This window comes from Balearica regulorum, chromosome 16 (genome assembly GCF_011004875.1).
Source record: "Balearica regulorum gibbericeps isolate bBalReg1 chromosome 16, bBalReg1.pri, whole genome shotgun sequence".
Lineage (NCBI taxonomy): Eukaryota > Metazoa > Chordata > Aves > Gruiformes > Gruidae > Balearica > Balearica regulorum.
The window spans coordinates 745,327-767,718 of NC_046199.1; the positions used below are offsets into that span (position 1 = coordinate 745,327).

The following is a 22,392-nucleotide window of genomic DNA, read 5'->3' on the forward strand; positions in this document are numbered from 1 at the left end:
CTGAGCTGCCGTGGGGCAGCCAGCCCTGCCCCTGCCCCTGCTCCTGCCCTTCTCCTGATGTGGCCGAGGGACCCTCCCGTAGAGTCCCGAGGGTCAGAAAGGACCCCCTCGCTTTCTAAACTCCTTCTCAGAGAGGAGCCTAGGTGTGGCTGGGTCCAGTCTTAGTCCCAGACTTGGCCAATGGTTTATGTCTAAAGGATTATATATAGCCACGTATCAGAGTCACCGTTTGCCTGTCAGAGCCCCCAAAGGACTTTGACTGAGACAGTTTTGCAAAGTTGAAACAGGCAATTTATTGAGGCGACAGATATAAAGAGTTCGGAATTGCCATTGATAAATGCACTCGCTGCGGTAGTGCTAATACATGATGATAGTGCTAGCAAATACTGTCCTGCGTATTCTTCACCCAAAGGTGACATCGCTGTCCAGATCTCACTGAATGTCAGCGCAGCCTTCCAGCGTGTCGGCCACTCCTCCCAGTTCTGTATCGTCAGTGAACTTGCTGAGGGCACACTCTGTCCCCTGTCCAGGTCAGCGATGAATATGCTGAACAAGACCGGACCCAGCACTGACCCTTGGGGCACACCAGGAGCTACAGGCCTCCAACGAGACTCTGCACCGCTGATCACAACCCTCTGGGCTCTGCCATTCAGCCCGTTCTCAACCCACCTCACTGTCCGCTCACCCGACCCCCACTGCCTAAGCTTGCCTGTGAGGATGGTACGGGAGGCGGTGTCAAAAGCCTTGCTGAACTTGAGGTAGACATCATCTGCTGCCCTTGCCCTGCCCCTGTTCATGCCGGTGCCTGTGCCTTTGCGCCAGTGCTCACACCATTACTGCTTCTCAGGACCACCAGTCCAACTTTGGGATCTGCTCCCCTGGTAGATCCAGGAGGAGCCGGCTGGGGGGCGGTGGGTGGCCAGGAGGGGGCCCTGGCACAGTCACAGACCAAATTCAGCTGCTGGAGGATGGAGCTGCCACCCACGGCCCCTCGGCTCAGTCCTGCTGCCTCCCATCAGCAGTGTCTCCCTCCTGAGGGGTGAATTGTCTTCTACTTTGTGGAAGGGGGGGGCCGTAACATGGATAGCCCCCCGATAGCCCCAGCTGGTCACCACCTTCTTAAGTTTTCTTTTACGCTGCTTGCGTTGACCCGTGCAGAGCGGGCATTTCTTAACTCTGGCGTGGGTTTCAGGGTGCCCAGAGCCATCCGTTAGTGTTTTGGTGTGCCCCAGGGCCACTTGTTCTCCCTCCCAACCCCTGTGTTTGCTTTCAAGGCCCTTCACAACCCCTCCACGTGCCTCCCGGAGCCTCCACTCACCCTCTAGTCCCTCCCCATCCTCACCCCCCCTTCCCAAACACAGAGCACACCAGCAGTGTTTAAAACTTGCACAGTTTATTATGCTCCTTGCCATGCCGCCCAGCCGGCAGCCCAGAGCAGCCCTGCCTCCGCGTGTCCCCGCCGCGGCCGGAGGCGCAGGGCTGATGCACGGCCTGCCCCGGCTGGAGCAGCTGAGCGCGGGGGGCTGAGCTGGGCTCAGATTAACCACCCCCCCGCCAAAGCGCTAACAGCAGTGCAGTAAGGCAAAAGTTTTAATTGTCCAGAAAGAAAGAAGAGCTGTTTACACAACTGCCTGGGCACGTCGGTCTCCCAGCTGCTCTGTACCAGGCTGTTTGGTTTTGGTGTCGTCACATTCCCAGTTCTTCAGCTTTTTCTCGGAATTGGCGGGGAAGCTGGCTGGAGGCTTTCACACCATGGTTACTGCTTCCCCGTGCCACCACACAACCAATGGAGCAAGAAGCCAGGCTGTGGCTTCGCCCCGGTGGGTCACATTCAGGGGGACAGCAGCTCTGAGCAGAGAGGGCAGCCATGGGGGAACCCAGGCGTAGGGCTCTGTCGGAGCTCTCCGCACACAGCCACGAGAGACCATCGCTGCACTGGCACGAGGGTAACACGGGGAAGTGCATATCCCATAGTGTGAAGCTGCTGTGGAACACCTGGAGCCCAACAACTCCACAACAGCGATGGCTGAGGCTCCTTCTGGATTTGGTCTGGGGCCTTACAGGGGAGATTTTGACACCTCCTGGTCCCTGGCCCCGGGCAGGCAGCTTCCTCCTTCCACACCCAGGCAGCTGCCCAAGTGATCACAAGAAGATAGTGTGAGCCCTGCAGTGCCACGCTGTGTCACCCTACACAAACAAGGAGCAGCAGGAGTTCCAGTTCTTACTAGTGTTTTGAGAGCCAAGATTATTACCTGTGGCAGCAGCTTCAGCTGGCCTTCCCACAGGCCATTCGTCCCTGGTCACCCATTTGTTTCACAAGCACCCACGGTGCCTGGGCACATGTGATTTTTCCAGATCTCACAACAGCAGGAGAACCAAGAAGGAGCATCTGCAGCCAGGGCTGAGGCACCGGGCACCCAGAGATTGCCTTGTGCCAAGCAGGAGCATTACTGGTCAAAGCAGTGAAGGGGAAATTTCCAGGAGAAGCAAACATCTCTGAGAAGCAGTGATTAAACAGTTTATGGTCTGAGCTCTCTCTAGGCCTGAGATTCAGCCCTGGTTTTAGCCCAGACACTTTCTCCAGTTCCTGCTGGACTGCCCAGAGTGATGGCTGAGGTCGCAGTGAAAAGCACAGCTGAGGGAAGAAGGGAGATGCTCCAACAGAGGCACTGCAGCTCCTGCTTGTAGCTCTTAGTCCCTGCACTGAGCCTGCAGCTCAGGAGGGTATTCCCAGAAGAACCTCAGCCCTTTCTTTCAGTAGGTATCATTCCCAAAGTCAGACCTCATTCAGGGAACCTTCCCCACCCACCCCACATACCCCAAGCTCTGCATGTTCCTTAGAGTGGTCCGTGTCCCAGGGAACGGTGGGCACAATCCTTATTTCAAAACAAGCATGGCCTCTGTCCCATCTTGCTTTGTCAAATGCAGTCCATGAGTGAGGTAGTACTCCCGCCGGAGGAAGGCATAGAAATAATCCGAGACGAGCAGGATCTGCAGAAGTGAGATGTTCAGACACATCAGTGATGCTTCAGAACAAGGAACAGAGGGATAGAGAGACATTGTTTGTGACAGACCCTGAAGGGGTTTGAGAAGTCCTTAGACTGCTCATCACGCTTTGCGAGAGGAGACACTGTGGTCCTGTGAACACTCCTTGTCCACTGCCTTGCAGTATTACGCCAAGGGAGACTTAAACCGATCTATTTGTTGCGCTACCAGCACGTTGTCACAGACAACTCCGCTGAGGAGACAGTAGCTCCATAAACTGGCCAAAATATACGACAGTGGCAAGTCCATCCGCTTTACAGACCATCTCAGCCTCACCCACAGGCCTCCTCCTACACAAGCATGGTCATGCAGTTCAACCCAAATGCCGGAAGCCTCCTGCTGCCGATAGCTATTAAGCACTTCTCAATTGCAATGACTGTTTTTCAACCACCATTTCTACTCAGAAGGGGGAAGAAGCTTGCAGGCAGCAGCAGGAATACCACAGCTCCCCAGGCCAGCCTTCGCAAACAGAAGGTTTGGCATTTTAACAAAATCATACTTACCAGGCTGAGGGGTGAAGAGCTGAAATGTCAAGGCTGTGGCTCCACAGCACAATGTCCGGGAGCAACACCAGATAAAAGCACTTTTTCCACCCCCACCGCTTCTGTGCTTCCTTCCTGCCCCTGCGCTCTCGTGCCCGCTCTCTGGGCCGGCCAACCCCACGTGTACGTTTGCACACTCTCCCTTGAAGTGGTGATCACAGCTGGCTACCCCCCAGGTTTCCCCTTGATGCAGGTAGAGGATGCTGCCACACACACGGATGTCAGCACCGTCCCGTGTTGCTCAGGAGATGGGTGTACCTCAGGCTGGTATCACCACCGGCCATCTCGTAGTGTGAAATCACAACCGCAGTGAACGTGGAAACCTGACATGGAAATCACAAGGTCCCTCCCCTCCTCAGCCCCACTTTGGTGGTACTGAGGCACGGCAGTGTGGCTGCTCCCTCGCCTAAAAGCACGAAGGAGCTTTTAAAAAGAAGGCAGGAGCAGGTCTCTGCGGTTTTTCTAAAGCAGTCACCTGGGGCAAGCTGCCTCTGCAGGGGCAGGCTGGGCTGCTGTAAGCGCAGGCAGCGAGTGACCTGCTGGCTCGGCAGGACATTCATCATTTAGCCTCTTGTAGTGCGACCCTTCCCGGGAACGCCAGCCTCCTCCATCTAGAAACAGCATCATGTAACTAGAGTGGAAAACCTTTTCAGTGCCAGAAAAGCTAGTCCTATGTCCAGATGGCACTTAATGCATCGCTTTGGCGCAATGCGTCCGTTTCCCTGGCGGATTCACTCCAGGGAGAGCCTCGCCTGAAGGATGCTGCAGTGCTAAGGGGACAGAGGGAGGGTCAGGCTGTCAGCCAGAGCCTGCTTGGGCTACTCTTAAATACAGCTGCTGCAGAGAAGGCTCAGAGACAGGACGGGAGGATACGGAGGACTGGGAGAGAAACAGGCTGCAGCAGAGAAAGTGCGAAGGAGAACAGAGAGAAAAGGGTAGAGGTGCCCAGGGAGAGCAAAACCAGCCATGCTTATTCTGTCCGCTTGTTTTGCTGAACACCATGGCTGGGTACTGACATGCTATAGCCATACGGTTGATTTTACTTCTAACTAAACTTCTTGGCAGGTGTCTTAATGGGAAAAGAAAGAGCTAAGGGTAGTGGGGATGAGGGCTAGTTCTTTCTCACAAGGAAATCAGAAAGTAGATCTTTGCTCTGTCGGCATTTACACAGAGCACAAGACCTTGCAGGATCTGCTATGACTTTCTCAGGTAGGAAACAAAATCCTCTTAGAATATCAACACCTGCCATCTCTAATTAAGGTTTTACTATTCCTTTCATTTCATAGCAAGACATGTAGTTAGGGAGCTAATGAACCACTCCCAATTTCCTATAAGCCCTTCTTAGTGGTATCTCTGTACTGCCTCTCACCCCATGCCCTGCATGGAGTCTCTTTCACTTTTACAGAATGGGTGCCTGTCCCCGTTCATCAAGGGGGGTGGGGGGATGTACAAGCCGGTGATTTTCAGCTCCTGGCAAAACTGCTGCTCCTCTAGTTTTAGGAGAAGCAGACAAACATAAATGGCTGAGGCACATTCAAAATAAAGGCAACTTTAACATGAAATGAACGTTCTGTTCACCCACATGTGAAACTATGCCAAGGCTTAAGGACGTAAGAATAGCACAGAGAAGAGGGAGGACTTAGAAAAGGCTGTGGCAGCTGTGTACATTGAATCCTCCAGGGATGCCAAGCTCTGTTTTCCCTAAAGCCAGTGAAAGTCCCATATCTTGAGCGGCCTTGAGAGAAGCAAGAAGAGTGAGCCTTGGCATGCCTGGGACCCTGACGTGCCCACAACCCTATGTTTCAGTGAGGTATAACGCTCAGAAAACTTGGTGCCAGGTCCCGGTGTACGGGCAGTTCTCATTTGCCTGTTGTCTGGCCCCGTGGTTTTTTCCATTCCCCCCTTAGCTCACCTTCTCCATTCATATGTGCTCCTAGTCCTGCCACACCGAGATGCTTTTCCTCTGCTATCAAGCAACAGACCTGTAACTTGCAGCACAGCCTCGTCGGACTGTTAAGCTACAGCTTGAATACGACAAGAACTCGTGTGCCAGAAGGTGAGGACAAGGCAGATTTCGGCTGGAGCAAGGGGAGGCAGGAGCAAGCTGGAGCAAGCTGCTACGCAGGACTGCACAGGATGCAAAGAGCCAGACGCATCCTGCAGAATTCACTGCTGCGGACAGGACGCCCGATCCAGTAACCTACCCAAAGTGCAGCCTCGTTTGCCTCGCTCTACTAACCTGCCCTATGTTGAAAGTCAACGTGATGGCATAATAAAAATTGGAGTTGGCACTTCCTGCATAAATCCATAGATGCCACAGAACGGGGAACAGGAGGGAGCAGACAATGAGCACGCATGACAGGATGAAGATGTTCCGGAGGACTGCAAAAGAAAACCAAGCTGTTAAAATTATGCATTATTGAGCAGCCATGCTCACACAAACAGCAATGGTATTCAGGGTATGTGCAGTGGAGGAGAGGCACTTGCCAACACATGCTTCTTTCTGATAATCTTCCACAGTTTGCTTCAATAATTTCCTGGCTAGCTTTTATAAGAAATACACTCTATTTGCCTTTAAAATAAATACTTCTGCCTTTGCTAGAGTGTGAAATCCTCATTTGTAGCTCCTTCCTTCTAGGTTCTGCTTCCAAACACTCTTCCTCGGAGGATTTTGGCTTTTTGGTGTCTACACTACAGTAGCTAGCAGTTTTGAGAAGGGCCTTTCCACCAGCGTCGTGATTCAGAGACCAGAGCACACCATTCCCTAGCCTGGTCAAACTGACAACAAAGGGAAAAAACGAACCTGTGGGCCATAGGAAAAGAGATACTTTCTCAGGAGGTGGTAAGGAAATGAAAGCACCAGAAAAGGAGGAAACTCATACAGGCCAAATGTGTTGGCAAACACATGATCTCAGGAGGTGCAAGTGTGGTCAGAACCCATTAGTCTGTGTGAGTATGTGTCAGACGGACAAAACTCAAACTCTTTGTCTAAAAGAGCTAGGAACTACTAGGCCAGAAGAGATTTTGTTTTCTGTGAGCTATTTATGCCTGTCCTTTGGCAGCAGTATTATAATTCATCCCGGCACTTGTGTTGCTGTGCTTGGCTATAGCTCAGCCAATGTCCCTGAAGGTAACTGAAAGACTCCCGATGATTCTGCAGCTGAAGGGAGCCATCTGGCACTTTAAGAGCATTGTCACATCCAAACCTGTTCACACCTAGCTTTTAAACTTCTTGTTCAGTAGCTCTGGGGAGACCTGATTGCTCTCTACAACTACCTGAAAGGAGGTTGTAGCCAGGCGGGTGTTGGTCTCTTCTCCCAAGTAAGTAGCGATAGGAGAAGAGGAAATGGCCTCAGGTTGCATCAGGGCAGGTTTAGATTGGATGTTAGGAAAAATGTCTTCACCGAAAGAGTGGTCAAGCATTGGAACAGGCTGCCCAGAGAGGTGGTGGAGTCACCATCCCTGGAGGTGTTCAAAAAAACGTGTAGCCATGGCACTTCGGGACGTGGTTTAGTAGGCATGGTGGTGTTGGGTTGACAGTTGGACTTGATGACCTTAGAGGTCTTTTCCAACCTTAATGATTCTATGATTCTATCATGACTGTCCCTCTCACTGGTCCCCTTATCTGCACACTTGGGACGTGCAACTGAACTATGCTGAGTTGGGATTTCTCAGAAGTACATCACCTGCTATGGCTGCAGCATGCTCAGGGCTGCCCTAGGTCAGCTACACCTGCTTTGGCCTTAGCTTTCCTTAGTCTGAAACTAATAGAGCAGATGGTCTCCAAGTCTCTTGACTCCTGATGATGTCCCTGACATCAGGCAGGCTAGCTGTCCATAAACACACTTGGCCTGGGTTAGAGAAGACAGCAGTAAAAGGCCTGGAAAACCTGGCAGGGCTGGTGAGAGCAGTTGGTTTAAGCAAGAAACAGCAGGAAAAACACAGTGCCTCCAAATTTCCCCAGTGTAGCAGGTTCTAGAGACTGAGTTTGAAAATTATGAGGAAACTCTCAGGTGATTTAAAGAGCTAAAGAGGTTCTTTATGAAGCATTTAAGAAAAAATGGACAATTCCTTGCAATAATTCAGTTACTTTCACTCTGAGCAAACACACACATGGAAGACAAAGAACCGCTGCAAGGTGCAGGATTTTAAGGCTGGGGGACCCATCAATTGCAGGAGCAGTGTTCAAACTGCACAGCCTTAAATGGGAGTGAAGCGCTTGAAGGACGGATGTACTTTAAATAAGCTACATCCCTCATGCAGGACTGTAAAAGGTTCTTACAAAACAGTAAATCTTGGAGAGAGGGGGAAGATAAGGTACACATGAAAATTCCCTCCTCAACCAATTTCAACCCTAGTCCTAAAGACTGTAGCACCAGAAAAATCAAGCTTCCTTCCAGACATCCCAAGGAGGCTACAAGAGCCTGCAGACATGGGCTTGGTTTACGGGTGACAATTTTTGGACAGGCCCTGTCCCATTCCAGATAAGGAACAATCAAAGAACTTACATCTGTAAAGGTGGCTCCAGGCTGGAAGGAAGGCCATGTACAGTGCAACGTCTCCCACAGTGGGATAGGACTTGAAGATAGAAATGATCGCAATCTGGACGAACATGAAGAACACAGGGTGTTCCCTAGAAGGGAAAAGACACAAACGGTAAGAGGATGCAGCAGGGTCTCTGGAAAATGGAAATAAATATCAGCAAAGGGAACAAATGTACTGTGGGACAGGCTCAACAAGGATCTCGTGCCCTGGTTCTCTCCAAACAAGCCTCTGAGTGCTGGGGGGGGATAGACTGAGCTGCTCTGTAGAGAAGCAGTATAAGGGGATGCACATCTGCTCACTGCCCTCACCCAGAAATTTCGTGCCTCAACTCAACATACATTTATACAGTTGGTCATCTGGGCTGCTCTTCCCCAGCTCTGTCACAGTCACCGAACCAGCACCTCCTCTCTGGAGGTTATGTGGGGAAGCCCACAGTTATCTCTCTTGGCGTGTCACGATGGCTGTATCCATTCCAAGTCAAAAGGACAGGCTCACTGAGAATCCAGGCGTGTTAATGAGTGGTTTTATCAGAAAGAGGGGTAACGTTATCAGTGCAGTCCACTAGGAATGTCCCCAGGTTTTCACTTTTTTTCTGACAATGAAGAACTTGAAGTTCCAGCCAAGAGTTCTTGCCGTCTGACTACACTGGCTTATGCTGGCGGGGAGCAGGCACCTCTACACACTGAATTTCTGCTCTCTCTGCTGATGCCTGTAGCACTCTGTTGCATAGCAGAGCTCAGCTCACTCTATTTAAGAGGAATAAAGATTGAAACTGTGGGAGATAGGGCGGATAGGCCCTGTTAAAATAAACTATCTTTTTCAGGCTTGTAGATCCAGATATCTGATGCCAGCCTTATAAGCTTCCACCAGACAACAGAGAGTAAAAAACCTACTAGAGAAACATACTTACTTTAGCTTTATTGCCAAGGGAATGGTGTAGAAGAACACATTGATTTGAAACACGCATACGAAGAAAAGACTGAAGTGTTCAAACATCTCTGCAAAGAAGTACCAGAAAAGGCCAATGTTGGGTGTCAGATCTGGAACGGAAAGGCTGAAATTTGAAAAGAAAAGTTAATATTTTTAAATGCCTGTTTTTCACTGCCCTGCTTCTGTTACATTAATTAATCATTGTGTCCTACTGGATGGAGGACCTACATTTTAAATCCACGGAAGAGAACCAAAGGGGTGAAAACCTAGAGAGAAAAGGGACTAAACCTTCCCTATGCCCCAGCAGGATTTAAACCGTTCCCAAGCAGATATTTTTCCAGAGATGAAAATTTCACAGCCATGGTAGCTCAACAATCAAATCCATTTCCAATCAGCTCAGCGGAAAACATCTCCTCTCTTCTCTAATTCTTGCTGTTACTTAATTAACAGAAGTTGGCTAATGTCTGCTCTCCTCCACACACTCTTTCTTTCTTGCATTGCCAGTAAAATCACAGATCACACACTCCTTAGGACAGGGAGTGGGGCACCTGCGGGGGATGCACAAGAAACAACATGGGGGTGGGGCCAGACAGAAAAAAACAGTAAGAATCCTTTTACTTACATAAACCCGTAAACAGATGGGATGAAATCCCAGGAGTTGAGGAGGAAGAAGGAGAGGCAGATGATCACCACCAGGCTGCACAGGTATAGGGCTGCATACTGCATGGTGTAGAGCCAGAAGCTTTTACTTTTCAGTTTTATTGGTATGAACTGACGCTGAAAATGAAATACAAGCAGGCAGATATTCCTCATCAGGTGGACAGTCACAAGAAAGCCTGAGCGTTCAGAACATCATTTCAAATCAATGAAAGAAAGCATCAAACACTGGTGCTATGGCACTGGAAGGAGCAGCTCTCAAGCGCAATTTGCTTGATGTTCTTCACTCTGGCCAATTAGGTCATATACATTGCACGTATTTCCAGAACCGTGCTTGAAAATACAGTAGCTAAGCTGGTCATTTCTGCTTGCAGCGAGTCAAGTCTTACACACTCAATGTAAGAGTTACACACGCCTCCCCACAGCTACACCTGTATCTTAGATGTTTGCAGTACTGTACTGCAGCCTGCCTTCTACTGCATGAACCCACCTCAACCCACCCTGCTCCACCACCCACCACTCTGTGATGCCAGGTCCCCACCACTGGACAGGCACTCATGCTCTGCTGAAATCAGGGAAAAAGGACATCCTGTGGGTTCCTAAGTACAAAGGACCCCTCTAAAAGGTTGCCTCCTCGGGCAAAGACAACTGCTGCAGTCCTGCCATTGCCATGTGTCCTGGTAGGTCAACCACAAGCCCTTGTCACATAACATGACATATGAGTATCTCACTCTGAGAGGTCCCCTGACTGCATTTGTAAAGACAAATACACACAGAGAGGCAAACACCTTGGGAACTGCTCAGAGTTCTGCAGCTCCAAGTCAGCGATGTGGCTTTTCTGTTTGGTTCTAGGGTTTACGCTGGCAGGAGATGTACAGAGCACCAACTCTAACTGATGTGGGCTCTGTGTAAAGCATGCTCATTTTTGCAGTCATAGTGTGTTTAACGCCACTTGCTGGAACAACGTAAGCAAGATTTATGGCAGGACAGATTGGAAAGTGCTGGAGAAAACCTATTTAATTCTGTATAAAGAAGGCAGGAAAGTTCATTTACAAATCTGGATAACAGAACACACACTAGCATGATCCCCTTTAAAAGTTGCAAATTAGGCATTCACGTATCAAAGCACTTGTTGCTTGTGAACACAATGCTTATACTTTACTGCCACTTTATTTTGACTTAAAAGAGAACAAATGAGACCAAAATATAAAATATATAAAGTAAATGCTCCTAAAAATTATCAAACTGAAAAAGCAACACTGACCCTGCAGAAGTTTTTGTCTTACGAAGAGTAATAATAATAAAACTTCTGAAAAAGAGATATTCATGTCAGATAGTGAGGGAAATAAAATGGAGTAGAACTGACTCTCCATTCTCTTTTGAAGCTCAGATTTGAGAATAGGCTGTAACGAACCTTAGTTAACATTAGCTATAAAAATCATGAGGGAGACAGGACAGAAACAATCAAGAAAGACTGGCGAAACACTCAACAGCAGGACTTTTGGAATGGCAAGAATACTAAAAATGATCACCATGTGATGTGATAATTGGGATAAGAGTCCTCTGCTATCGGTCACAGCCTCACCTTGCTCCCATATCAGAACACCACCAGCAAATGATCACTTTTCATTAAGTGCATTTTAATTTGGAATCTCGGTTAAATCATTGTTTACAGTATCAGTACAAGAGTTGAGAGACCAGCGGTGGGAAGCACTCGGGCAATCTGGTGATGAATCCACTCACTAGCAAAGAGCTGCCTCAGGTTGCCAGCCCACCCTGCCTGCAGATGTGCCTTCCAGCCTACTGCTGGGCGAGCTTGGCCTGGAGCAGCGTCTGTCTGCCGAGGCACTGCGTACCCATGAATGATCAAGGTCAGCCCTGCTGGATGGAACTCAGGGGTGCTGTGAACGGGGTGGGAGAACGGACAAGGGCAGCCAGCCACTTTCCCAAGCACATGCCTTTTGCCGTTAAACTCTAGATCAGCATTTCTGAGTTTGGGTGGTTCAAACACACAGCTCAGTGACCCACTGCAGCACAAAGGAAATTCTCCAGGTCTAAAATCCTCATAGCTATTCCCACGACACAAAGAACAGCACTTATTTCGGGCAAGCTAAACGCCAGCCAGTTCTGTAGATGACTTCCTGCTCCCTTCTCTCCATGCACAGGCATCCCCATTAAGGCTTCAAACTTCCCCTGGCTTGAGAAAAGTCACTTTTTCTGAAACCCAAGACTTGCCCGACTCCCCTCTCAATAGCTAAGGACTGTCCCTGCACGGCTACAAGAAGACGACAGGTACCAACAGTTAGAAAGCATCTACCTGTAGAAGGTAAAGGAGTGCTGGAGCAAACAATGTGAGAGGGTAGAGTGACTGGTACGTTGCTAAGGCCAGGAACACAGCACTGAGGAAGGCACTACCTGCAAAGAAAAAGTGAACGTTCATTTGTAAGGAACATTTGAGATAAACAGCCTTACAGACAGGAAGTCCAAATGGGAAGAAATGCATAACCCTCTGCAGGGGCTTTACACCACTTAAAGGCATTTTTAGCAGAATGTGTCCTGGAAAGTGTCATTTTTCTTAACTACATTTTGAACGGATAATGACTCATACCAAGGTGATTCTCCCACTAGAAAGAACCGCTGACTGGTTTATATCTCCTACCATTCGCATACAGAAAGAGATTCATGTAATTCAGTCTATATATAGACCATGCTGGCCGCTCTTTATGGACAGGAATGTCTTCACCTAAGTCATATCTGCATGAAACAGCTGTTATACCGGATGTGCTGGATAACCTCGTCACCAGAACGTGTCAGGGCCCTCAGCAAAGCTCGGTGAAAGACAGCAAGCGAAAGTCTGCTGCTGAAGGAATGAAGTGGCGTTAGCCCTACTTTACAGATACCAAAACTGAGGCTTAGAAAGGATTAGCACTGCTTTTCCAAATGGTCTTAAAAACGTGAATGCCTTTATCAAGGAAGCTTCATTTGAGGTCTCTCAGGTTGAGCTAAGTGCCAAGTACTCACATTGCCCAACTACCAACCCCAGAAACCAAGTCCAAAAGGTCCCAGGTGAAACAATAAACATACAGACACCCGGTGCAGTAGCCTGGTTACAGCTTTCAGTCTTACATCACTTGATGGAAGTCATCTGTAAAAATGCAGCTTAGACAACAAGAACCCTGACTCAGTGCACTGGACTAATTGTCACCCTACTGACATCAAACACTCGGTAAGCTTCTCTCTGCTTCCACCTTTTGAAAGAGAATATATAGGGTTACCTGCTGCTGAGCTTTCTCCATTCTTCAACTACACTCTCACAGACAGAAACCTCCCTGTCCTCTATTTTATCAAGTGTTCAATTCTGCACAGATCCAAAGAATTGGTACCCAGAAATCATAGTTATCATCTGACATCCTCTCTTTGCCCACTTTAGAACCTAGAGGCTGCCACACTCCCAGTCGGGGAAAAAACAGGGGACAGCCACTACAGTTTTGTCTGTGACTGAACTACTTGTCTTACGGTATCAGTGAACAGTTAAAAATCAGTTTAATTAAATGGACCCCACTCGTTTAAATGCTTTTAAATCAAAACCCCTCCTGCCTCAATTAGCCAGTAATTGGAGGAAAACTTTCTTTTGGAAAGACTAATAAAAACAATCTGTACCAGCTTTCTTCACAACGTCTGGGCACTGCTGGAGACAAAGAGAACAGACTGACCTTTTCTCTGATCCAACAGAGAACTCCTAAAACTTGTGACTAGTACAAATCACATATGCTAAAAGATTTTAGCACTGAGGAGTCATAAAAGCAACAGAATCTATTCAACTGTGCCAGTACGGGTCTTTGGTTACTGCTTCTGCTTCCCCAAAGCTCAATTAACTAATTTCAAACCAAGGTTACTGCGAGTGAAAGCCAAATAATAGCTGCAGGCAACTGCTCGCTTTTGAATAAAAACTTCAAAGATACACTTTGAAAATAAATTGTTTACAATACTTTAAGTGCATATTCACGTACAAAATGGTTCCATAGTGTAGTGGTTATCACATCTGCTTTACACACAGAAGGTCCTGGGTTTAAGGCCAGGTTGGATGGGGCTTTGGGCAACCTGGGCTAGTGGAGGGTGTCCCTGCCCATGGCAGGGGGTGGCACTGGATGGGCTGGGAGGTCCCTGCCCACCCAAACCAGTCTGGGATTCTGGGATTCTAAAAGAAAGAGCAGCAGAGCATTATCTTCTCTTAAACACAGACAGAGATTTCTGTGTAGCAATCATATCTGTAAAGTTCCACCTTGATTTAATTTCTGCTACTTTTCTAATCTTTACTGAAAGTCATAAAGACCCATTTTTTCTTCACTGCGTTACCTTTTATTGTAGCTAAAATGAAGAATGCAATGACAGTATTGTTGATAGCGCAGGTGGACTTTGCCACACAAGACATCACAGTGTAGGGGTTTAACAGATAGCTGAAAAAGAGCAAAGCTTGAGTTACATTCAAAGGAGATAGCATCTAATTAAAGTCATGTTAAAAGGAAAAACAGATGCACTTTGCCATTTCTTTTTGTTTATTCAAATTTGATGGGATCCTCTCATCATCAAGTGAACTCAGCAAAAAACTGATCTTTAGATTGTAGCCTTGGACACAGTGGCCACAGAGAGCACACCGGAGAAAAGGAGACAGCTGAGAAGTTGTCTAAAATGCAAATGTTCTATCCTAGAAAAATTACTACCAAAAATGTTTCTTACTTTGCAGAAACATTGTGCATTTATTCTGTCAGACCTAGGATTGTTTGGTCCAAAGTAAACACTTGCTGCTATTCACATCTAGTGGCTCTGAGAAAGCAATAAAAATAAGAAGACAGCAAGGTGGAAACAAATCCTGAGATGTGAGCAGAGTTTCCCCCAACTGAATTGCACCTGCGCACTCCTGCTATGGCACAGCAATCATTTATGTTCACCATGGCGTGATCTGAGCACAAAACCTGCCAGCTATGAAAATTTCCCATATTTTAATTGGAATTATGGAAAGACAGCAAACTCTGAACACCTTTGCCTTCCAGAATGCAGCCACACTTCAGTTAGTAAGGATGCTAGCTCCTTTTGGAAATAAGAATTACAATGATCTCACTTAACTAGGTTCAAAGCACAGAAAAATATCTGGAAAGATTATTAATACAATAAGCAAGATAATGTGCTGATCAACTTTGCTAATAACTAAATTGATTGTCAGACTGAGTAGATGGGGCTGATGATTTCCTAATTACCTCTTTACATTTTTCCTACTTCTCTGAGTCCCAGTCTGCCTTTTTCTGTGTTTCCAGAGAGAGCCTACAGCAGGATAAGTACAATTTAAGGCCAACTTTGCTGCGGCAATGTGCAACAATGTTAAATACAAAACTGTCCGCAATTTACCCATTCTACCTTTCCTGCCCTGGGGAATTTACCATTTCACAAAATTCATATGAAAATAAGAAAAAATGACAACTTATCTAATGGAAAACTCTTTCTCTGACACTGAATAATTCCGATAATAATTTATTCACATCAAAACCCCAAAGAAAAAAATAATTCTTTGACACTAAATACGTTGCTTGTATATTATTTATTTCAGTTCAAGCTTTCTGAAATTAAAATAAAAAATGTTTTGTATACAGAGGAACACCAAGACCTAACATTATTAAGATGACAACCTGAAAATATCTTTGAATTGTTATAAGCAATTCTGGGATATTCAAGTTGTGATATTCAGCAAACATTTTGTCCAGCTGCTCAAAAAGTTATTCTGACAAGACACCTGAGACATTTGGGAGGCACAGAATCAACTTTGGTAACATTAGCATACAGGTATAATAAACAGGGATGTGATCTGTGCAGACACAACATTCTTGTTACCAAATCAATGACCTTACACTCCTGAGTCTGAAGGCCTCAGTAAAATTACTTGTTGGCAACAAACATTTGGAAAAGCATCTGCTTTTCACTTTCAAACTGAGTATTCAGGGCTGGGGGGATTTTTCTGTATAATAGGAAATTCAGAATTTTGGGGCGGGGGGGGGGAATAATCTTCAACAAATGTTGAAGCCCCAAAGCAGACAAATAAAACCCAAAGGGAGCTGAGGAACCCAAGCAGCAGCAATACTTACAATAGTGCTACCTTGAGGGGGATGTAGTGCATTTCCATGGGCGTCCGGATGAGTTCAGCCACATCTGGTGCATATTTATCCAGTTCTATTAGGAGCTTTTGCTTTTTGAACTGAACAAGGGAGAACGAGCAAAGACTGTCAGATGAGGAAAGTCATTATTTCTTATTGCTGGGAATTTCCATTACTGTTGAACATATATGAGCCCCAGGCATGAGCCAAAACTCATGTTATGTGAGGTGTTGTACAAACAGAACAAAAAAACCCCTCTCTTTTCCCAAATACTTAACAACTGAATTGGAAGTCAGGAGAAAGCAGGTAATCTCTACTTCTTTGAACTGCCTTAATCACCTGTGTCTAGCTCTCGACACAGCTGACAGTGAATTCACCACACCAGAGGTTAATACTTTCAATCTTCCTACGGCCTGTCTGCATCTCCAATGAAAAGCTGACTTTATAAATTCACTCTTCAACATACAATCCCCTGAGAAACCAAGTCATGGAAGTATGCAATCTTTGTTATTTTGAAGATGGATACCCCTATGCCAAATCTTCTTTAGGGACCCAAAATCTCTCTCTTTAATCTATCTTGTTCTGTGATGCTCTCTATGGAGACAAAAGAGAAATCTGAATTATGAACCTACTGAATTACATCACGGTGAGACAGAAGGAGAGAGATGCTGGCAATAAATTCTCAATGAGCAACGTGACTCACGCACAGAATTTTTACACATCTGCAGTTCTGTGAGTAATTTCTTCAATCTCAAAGTCAGAGGACAAGGAACAAGCACGTAGTTGGATGGGAGACCACACAGATGCTGTAGAAAATGCAGCCTCCCTGTTCATGTTGGTACTGAATCGCTCTCCCTCTAGGATCGCAGAGAGCACAGCACTGCTTACACAAAATGTTCTTTGAGCTACTTATAAGAGAGAGCTGGGAGGAATCACTCACCTCCAAATACACATACTTGTAATTTGAAGAGACAAGTAATAATTGGTGTCAGACTTTCACCTTGCTCACTAGAATGATTTGTCACCTCAACATCCTTGGGAGGTTTTATGCCTTCCTTTACACATTTCCAGTCTGTGTATTAACTCATGCTGTTTGCAAACACAAACCCTGTTAAAGGTAAAACATTCCAGGCTCTAGCTACAAAACGTAGAGAAGATTGTAGCAGGAGCAGAGGTGAGAAAAGGCAGTGCTCAAGTCTTGCCACACCCATAGTCCAGCAACTAAATTCTGCATACTGCAAACTGCCACAACAACCGAGGGTGGGTTTTCAGTGCACGTTCTAAAATCTCCCATCGCTTCTTGTGTACTGTGACCCAAGGCTTGTCGGCATTTCATTGGCATTCTCATAAATGTCGCAAATTCTTTATATTCCTTTCAGATCAAAGAATCTACACTGCTGTGACCATCATTCAAGTGCAGTGTGGTAGCTACAGACACTGATTTGTTTCATACTGTAATACTGCCATGACAAAACTTAAACTACCTCAGTTGTTTACCAGTCAGTCCCCATGTTTATTGATCAGCCAGATATAATCAGATTTACTGCAACAAGGACCGGTTGATACTGCATCCTCTGGCATGTATTCTCTTTGCTACAAGATAATTACACTTGCTGGGAGAAGAGGATCAGCAAACAAGTCAGCTTACCACAACTTTGTTGAAGTCCTGGATGGCCAGGTAAAGGGCAACAGCAGTTAGCACATCAGTGATCTAAAAAAGCAAGGCATAGACAGACTGACTGTAAGCAAAACAAACAAATGGAGAAAAAGATATTGGACAGTGCTGCCACGCTGAATAAGGACTCTGATCTGACTCAGCTCACGAGAAGAAAAAACAACTCTAAGCACACTAGATTGCTGATTTGCACACTGTGCTCGCACACCACAGCTCAACCTTGAAGCCGTGAGCTGTGTCAAAGATATTAATGTTTACAAAACAAGAGAACGGGGAATTACAGGTAAAGAAATTGTTCATGGAAAGAAGTATGCGAGGGTAACAGAGAGAATTGCTGGTCTAATTAGAGCGCAGGCTACACTGGGGCACCTGTCCATTAATTCAGTACGACAGCGCCTTGAGCTGTCCCGAACTTTCAGGCAGCAGTACAGCCACCTGAACACGCAGCACAACGCAGATGGCCGTTAGCTCTGCATGAGACCTGCCCAGCAGGGATCTGGGGAGACAGGCTCCACCACGTGGCATGTGCAGCCAGCTATATGATTTCTGTCCTCCCGAATTACGCAGAACTCGGAGAATAGTTTACACCAAGAGACATTTGGAGGACTAACCCGTTTGTGGTCTTTTTGCAGACCTGAGGTTTGGCAGTGGGTTTTAATGAGAAACACAGCAGTGCAGGGGTTAGGCTCGGGGGATAAAATATTCTGACCTGTAAGGGAACCTTTGACATCTGAAACCAAATGCCAACTTCCCCTCCCTCTGCAGGGATGCTCATCTAACCAAGAACTCACAAAAAAGAAGGAACATGTACAACGAGGGGAAAGCCCGAACGTGGGTTTGTACAGGCAAAGCTGCCTTTCTAATTAAACTGCGAGCTCAGCAGGAATCTGAGCTGCAGGGAGGCTGCAGGTCCCTGATTCTTGCAGGAGCAGAAGGAAAGTCACGCTCAGTATTTCGCAGAGTGGGAGCTTTCAAGAGGAGCTTTCCAGGAGCACTTACCATGAACACCAATTCAGCGTATTCAATCAGGAAGTGAAACAGATATATTATCAGTGGGGTCTAAAAGAGAGCAGAAGGGAAACCCAAGTGAAATACCATCCAGAAAAAACAACGGACGACTTGATTAGAAAAACGCACTATGAGAGACTGTGAAAGGTAATTTGCTTTACCCTCTTCTACAATGCTGTTACTTCAGAGTAAAGTCATTAATCAAAGCACACTTACTGGTCTTTTTCCCTGCAAAGTTCTCAATTCACTTTATAAAGGACACCATCAACTTTGAAAATTATATTCTATTCCAACTTTTCAATTCTACTAGTATAGTAGCGGTTACAATAGAAAGCATATGAAGAACAGCTTTAGAAAATAATTGTTCCTAGACAATTTATTTTTTCAGGTTGTTTGCAGGTACTTTTGAAAGTATTTCCCACATAGCTGGTTTCACTGTTCAGTCTGCTGTTTAGATGAGTCTTTTATAAAGCAAAAAGAAGAAAGCATGTTAAAAAACATAAAGCAGTAGGACGACAGTCCTATCATTCTTTTACTCCCACAGCTCTTCCCTTCTAAGATAAGAGTTATTCTGAATTATTCCTATGACAGAAAAGCTTAATCTGGAAGTACTATATTTACATGGTGTGAATTCTGTCTTCACTGTAAGAAAATATGTCTTTTAAAAGACATTAAAAATAATGTGATGGTATGAATAAGCATGGGAAAATATTTCACAGACTGGGAGAAAACTGTGTTTAAAGGAGAATTTGTTGAAGAGAAACAAATTTTCAGAGGTATACAAAGTATCTGCTTCACCCCCAGGTGACCTTCACATCAATGAGACCACTCCAGGGCACAAAACCCTGGAAGGATTTTGTTTAATCACAGCACGTGTTTCACATTCATGGATGGTGCTTAAGTGTTTGGAAGAAGGAGGTGTTTTCAAGATGAGGAATAAATGTACTGCATGCTCATGCTAATGTTATTATTTCTGCAAATGCAGAAACTCAAGATGCTGCTATCCAGTAAAACTGTGTTCAGGCTCATGAGGACACTGTCTCTCCCTGCTCTGGCTTCTGCTGACAGAAACATCTAGATGTGAACAGAGTATTTTACTTATTACAGTTTTCCCCTATTTTGGGCTCTCCTTATGCAGTAACAACTATTACGGTGTCCATCATCTGCACAGCAACACGTTATTCCCTGATGAACTGTATTTCCTCATTGTGCTTGTTGCTACATATACGACTATTGCACAGACAACTATACGACTCCAAGTCCTCTGAAGTCTTTGGGACAACCCAAGTCCCATCCCCAGCCTTTGCCGTGAGCAGTAAGACTAAGAAACATGCCACTTGAATGTCACATTTAAAACAAAGCATGCATACCGACCTCATGAAAAATAGCTCCAGAATATGGCGAGACCCCTAAATCCAGCAGAGCTAATCCTTCGACCACTGAAACACACAAAACGCCTGCATTAGAATCCTGTAATGTGGGAAGAGAAAAATCTCATGATGGTAAAACTATAGTTTTGAAAACACCCACGCTCGTAAGAATCTCATGTCGAATTGCCATCTGAATGGGTGACACAAAATGTCACAAAGCCAACAACCTAGAAACTAGAATTGATTGCTTGCTTCCTTCTGCTGTGCCAATTTCTTTAGTAATGGTCAGTTGTAATCTATTTATTTGTTTCAGGTAAAAATGTTATAGCCAAAATGTTTTGCACTTAACTATATATAAATCCCATGTAATATAATTACTGATTTTAAGTCACCTATTACGTGATACCTGGTATCTCTACTGGAGAAATACTTAATTCTAAGAGGACAAATCACAACATAATATAGAATCTGAACTGTTTTACCTAATTAGATGTAGAGACACCTGAAATGTCCAAAACCACAATAAATGAGCAGAAATGAATACATATCACTGGGCAAAACGAAAAGCTCTATCCGTTGTTGAAACTTTCTGACATTTTGCAGCCTTAATTCAGATCCTTTGCAATCAGGTACCTACAGCTCACACTGCAAGGCATGCACATGTTTTTCCATAGGATCTCCACCTTGCTGAGCACAAAGGTTCCCTGGGGATCGAGCAGCGTATGCAGTGGAAGAAGCTATTGGGAAACAGGTCCATTGGTTCAGAGGGAAATGAGGCAGGAGACTGCAGGAAGCAACAGGAGGTTCTGAATTCAGCAATATGCTGCAGAAGTAGCTTCTGTCTCTGCCACAGAGTTCCCGTATGATGACAGCCCAGACATTTCACGGTGATCGTAATTGTGGTCCTTGCTATCTAGATGCTTACCTTGGTGCTCTAAAGTAGGATTTAGAAAGTATCCATTGCTGCAAGGGAATTTTTGGGAGCTGTGTTTTGAAACTATGAAGTGTGAAGTGCTACACACTGTGGAGCGGAGCCCTCAGGTCAGCAGATGCATTTATGCTTTCACCTTTCTTACTCTGTGCCACTGTTTTCCACCCCAAAACTGCAAACAATTCTACCTGCATAATAACTGGATATTACTTTCCCAAAGGGCTGTCTTTAAAATAAATTAAGGTTCCTAACGGGCTCAGATGCTATAGAGATGAATGCCACCGCAAAGGCTTGATTAAACTGTACCACAGTCTTCAGAAGAGAATTTGAATCACGTTAGTAACAACACGATTGTGGGGTCACAAACTGAACAAGGAAGGTGAAACGGTGAATAGCTCTGCGCCAACTGGGAGCCGTGCAGTCGTGTCCACACGACGAGACAGTGCTTGGGCAGTTACACCGTAACAAAAGCGACTCAATCAAGGCTGCCGAAACTACATGTTCACTGCTAGATTTTGTCATTCCTCCATGTTTCGTCCATCTGTGACACAACCGGTTTGTGTAAGTGCACAATGGCTACACCCCGTCCTCCGGTCCCGCGCCCCCCCACCCCCCCCGCAGCTGCCCGACACTCGCTCTCCCCTCGGGAACGACCGCCGCCAGCCATTTCACGCAGCTTTTGTCGGGCCCGGGAGAGGAGAGGCCCGGCCCCAGCCCCGGGACCGCAGCCCGGCCCTCTGCCCGCGGGGCCGTGCCCCAGCCCGGCGCCGGGCCGGGGACAGACCGTGCCCGCCTGCAGCTGCGCCCCCAGCCCCCTTCACCGCCACCCCCGCGGGCCTCGGCCCGTTCAGCCGCACCAGGGGAGCGGTGCCCCGGCCCGGGCTCGCCGGGCCTCACCTCGCTTCCAGGCGTTTAATGGGGACGCCACCTCGACCCGCTCGGAGATGAAGGCGGCGAGGCTGGAGCGGTATAGCACGGCCCGGACCGTGACGGCCACCAGGACCACCAGCACCAAGGGAGCCGCCATCCTCGCGGGCAGACGCCGGCTGCCGCCGGCTGTAGTTCCCGGGCGGCGCCGGAGAACGCGGCGCCAATGCACCGGCCCGGCCGGGCAGACTACATGTCCCGAGAGGCCGCGGCTTCCCGGCACCGCTTGAGAGCTACGGCGAGCGCGGTGGGCCGAACTTAGCTGGAGCGCGAAGGCCGCGACGCCGGGCCCGCCTGGCGAGGGCGGGAGCGGCTGGAGGGGGCCGGAGACACCGCTCTGCCGGCCCTGCGGGGCTGCCGGGCCCGGGGCGGGTGTCTCGCCTTCCACCCCCCGAGCTGCTCCTTTCCAGTCAGCTTTTGCCGGTGCCGCCTGCGCGGCAGAGCCTGGGCACGGGGCCTGTCCCAGCGCCGGGCCGGGCCGCTCCGCCGATCTGGTCCGGGCCCTCCGCTTCCCGCTTGGGCACATCGCCCCTTGTCCTCCCGCCCCGGTGCGGAGCCTGGCTCCATCTCCTCGCTGGCCTAACCGCGGGCGGCTGTGCTGCCCCACGAAGCCATCTCG

General features: G+C 47.2%; 1 protein-coding gene across 1 annotated transcript; it reads right to left on the reverse strand.

The window, feature by feature from the left end:
- Positions 1 to 1,376: 1,376 nt before the first annotated feature.
- PIGU (phosphatidylinositol glycan anchor biosynthesis class U) lies at positions 1,377 to 22,074 on the reverse strand. Its single transcript, XM_075768413.1, has 12 exons — positions 21,744 to 22,074; positions 19,920 to 19,984; positions 18,537 to 18,596; positions 17,511 to 17,573; positions 15,854 to 15,963; positions 14,076 to 14,176; positions 12,037 to 12,134; positions 9,685 to 9,839; positions 9,043 to 9,186; positions 8,096 to 8,220; positions 5,827 to 5,969; positions 1,377 to 2,991 (listed from the first exon to the last, which is right to left on the reverse strand). Exons 1-12 carry the CDS (start codon positions 21,871 to 21,873, stop codon positions 2,878 to 2,880), a joined length of 1,308 nt encoding a protein of 435 aa, XP_075624528.1. The 5' UTR covers positions 21,874 to 22,074; the 3' UTR covers positions 1,377 to 2,877.
- Positions 22,075 to 22,392: the final 318 nt, after the last annotated feature.

Bases quoted from the DNA above. Each gene is read 5' to 3' on its own strand.
- PIGU (XM_075768413.1), bottom strand. From the start codon at position 21,873: ATGGCGGCTCCCTTGGTGCTGGTGGTCCTGGTGGCCGTCACGGTCCGG. The intron at 18,597-19,919 runs GTCGGTATGCAT...GCTCTCTTTTAG, and splicing joins CTGGAGCTATTTTTCATGAG to ACCCCACTGATAATATATCT. The intron at 2,992-5,826 runs GTTAGTAGAGCG...TCACTTCTGCAG, and splicing joins TGACTTTCAACATAGGGCAG to ATCCTGCTCGTCTCGGATTA.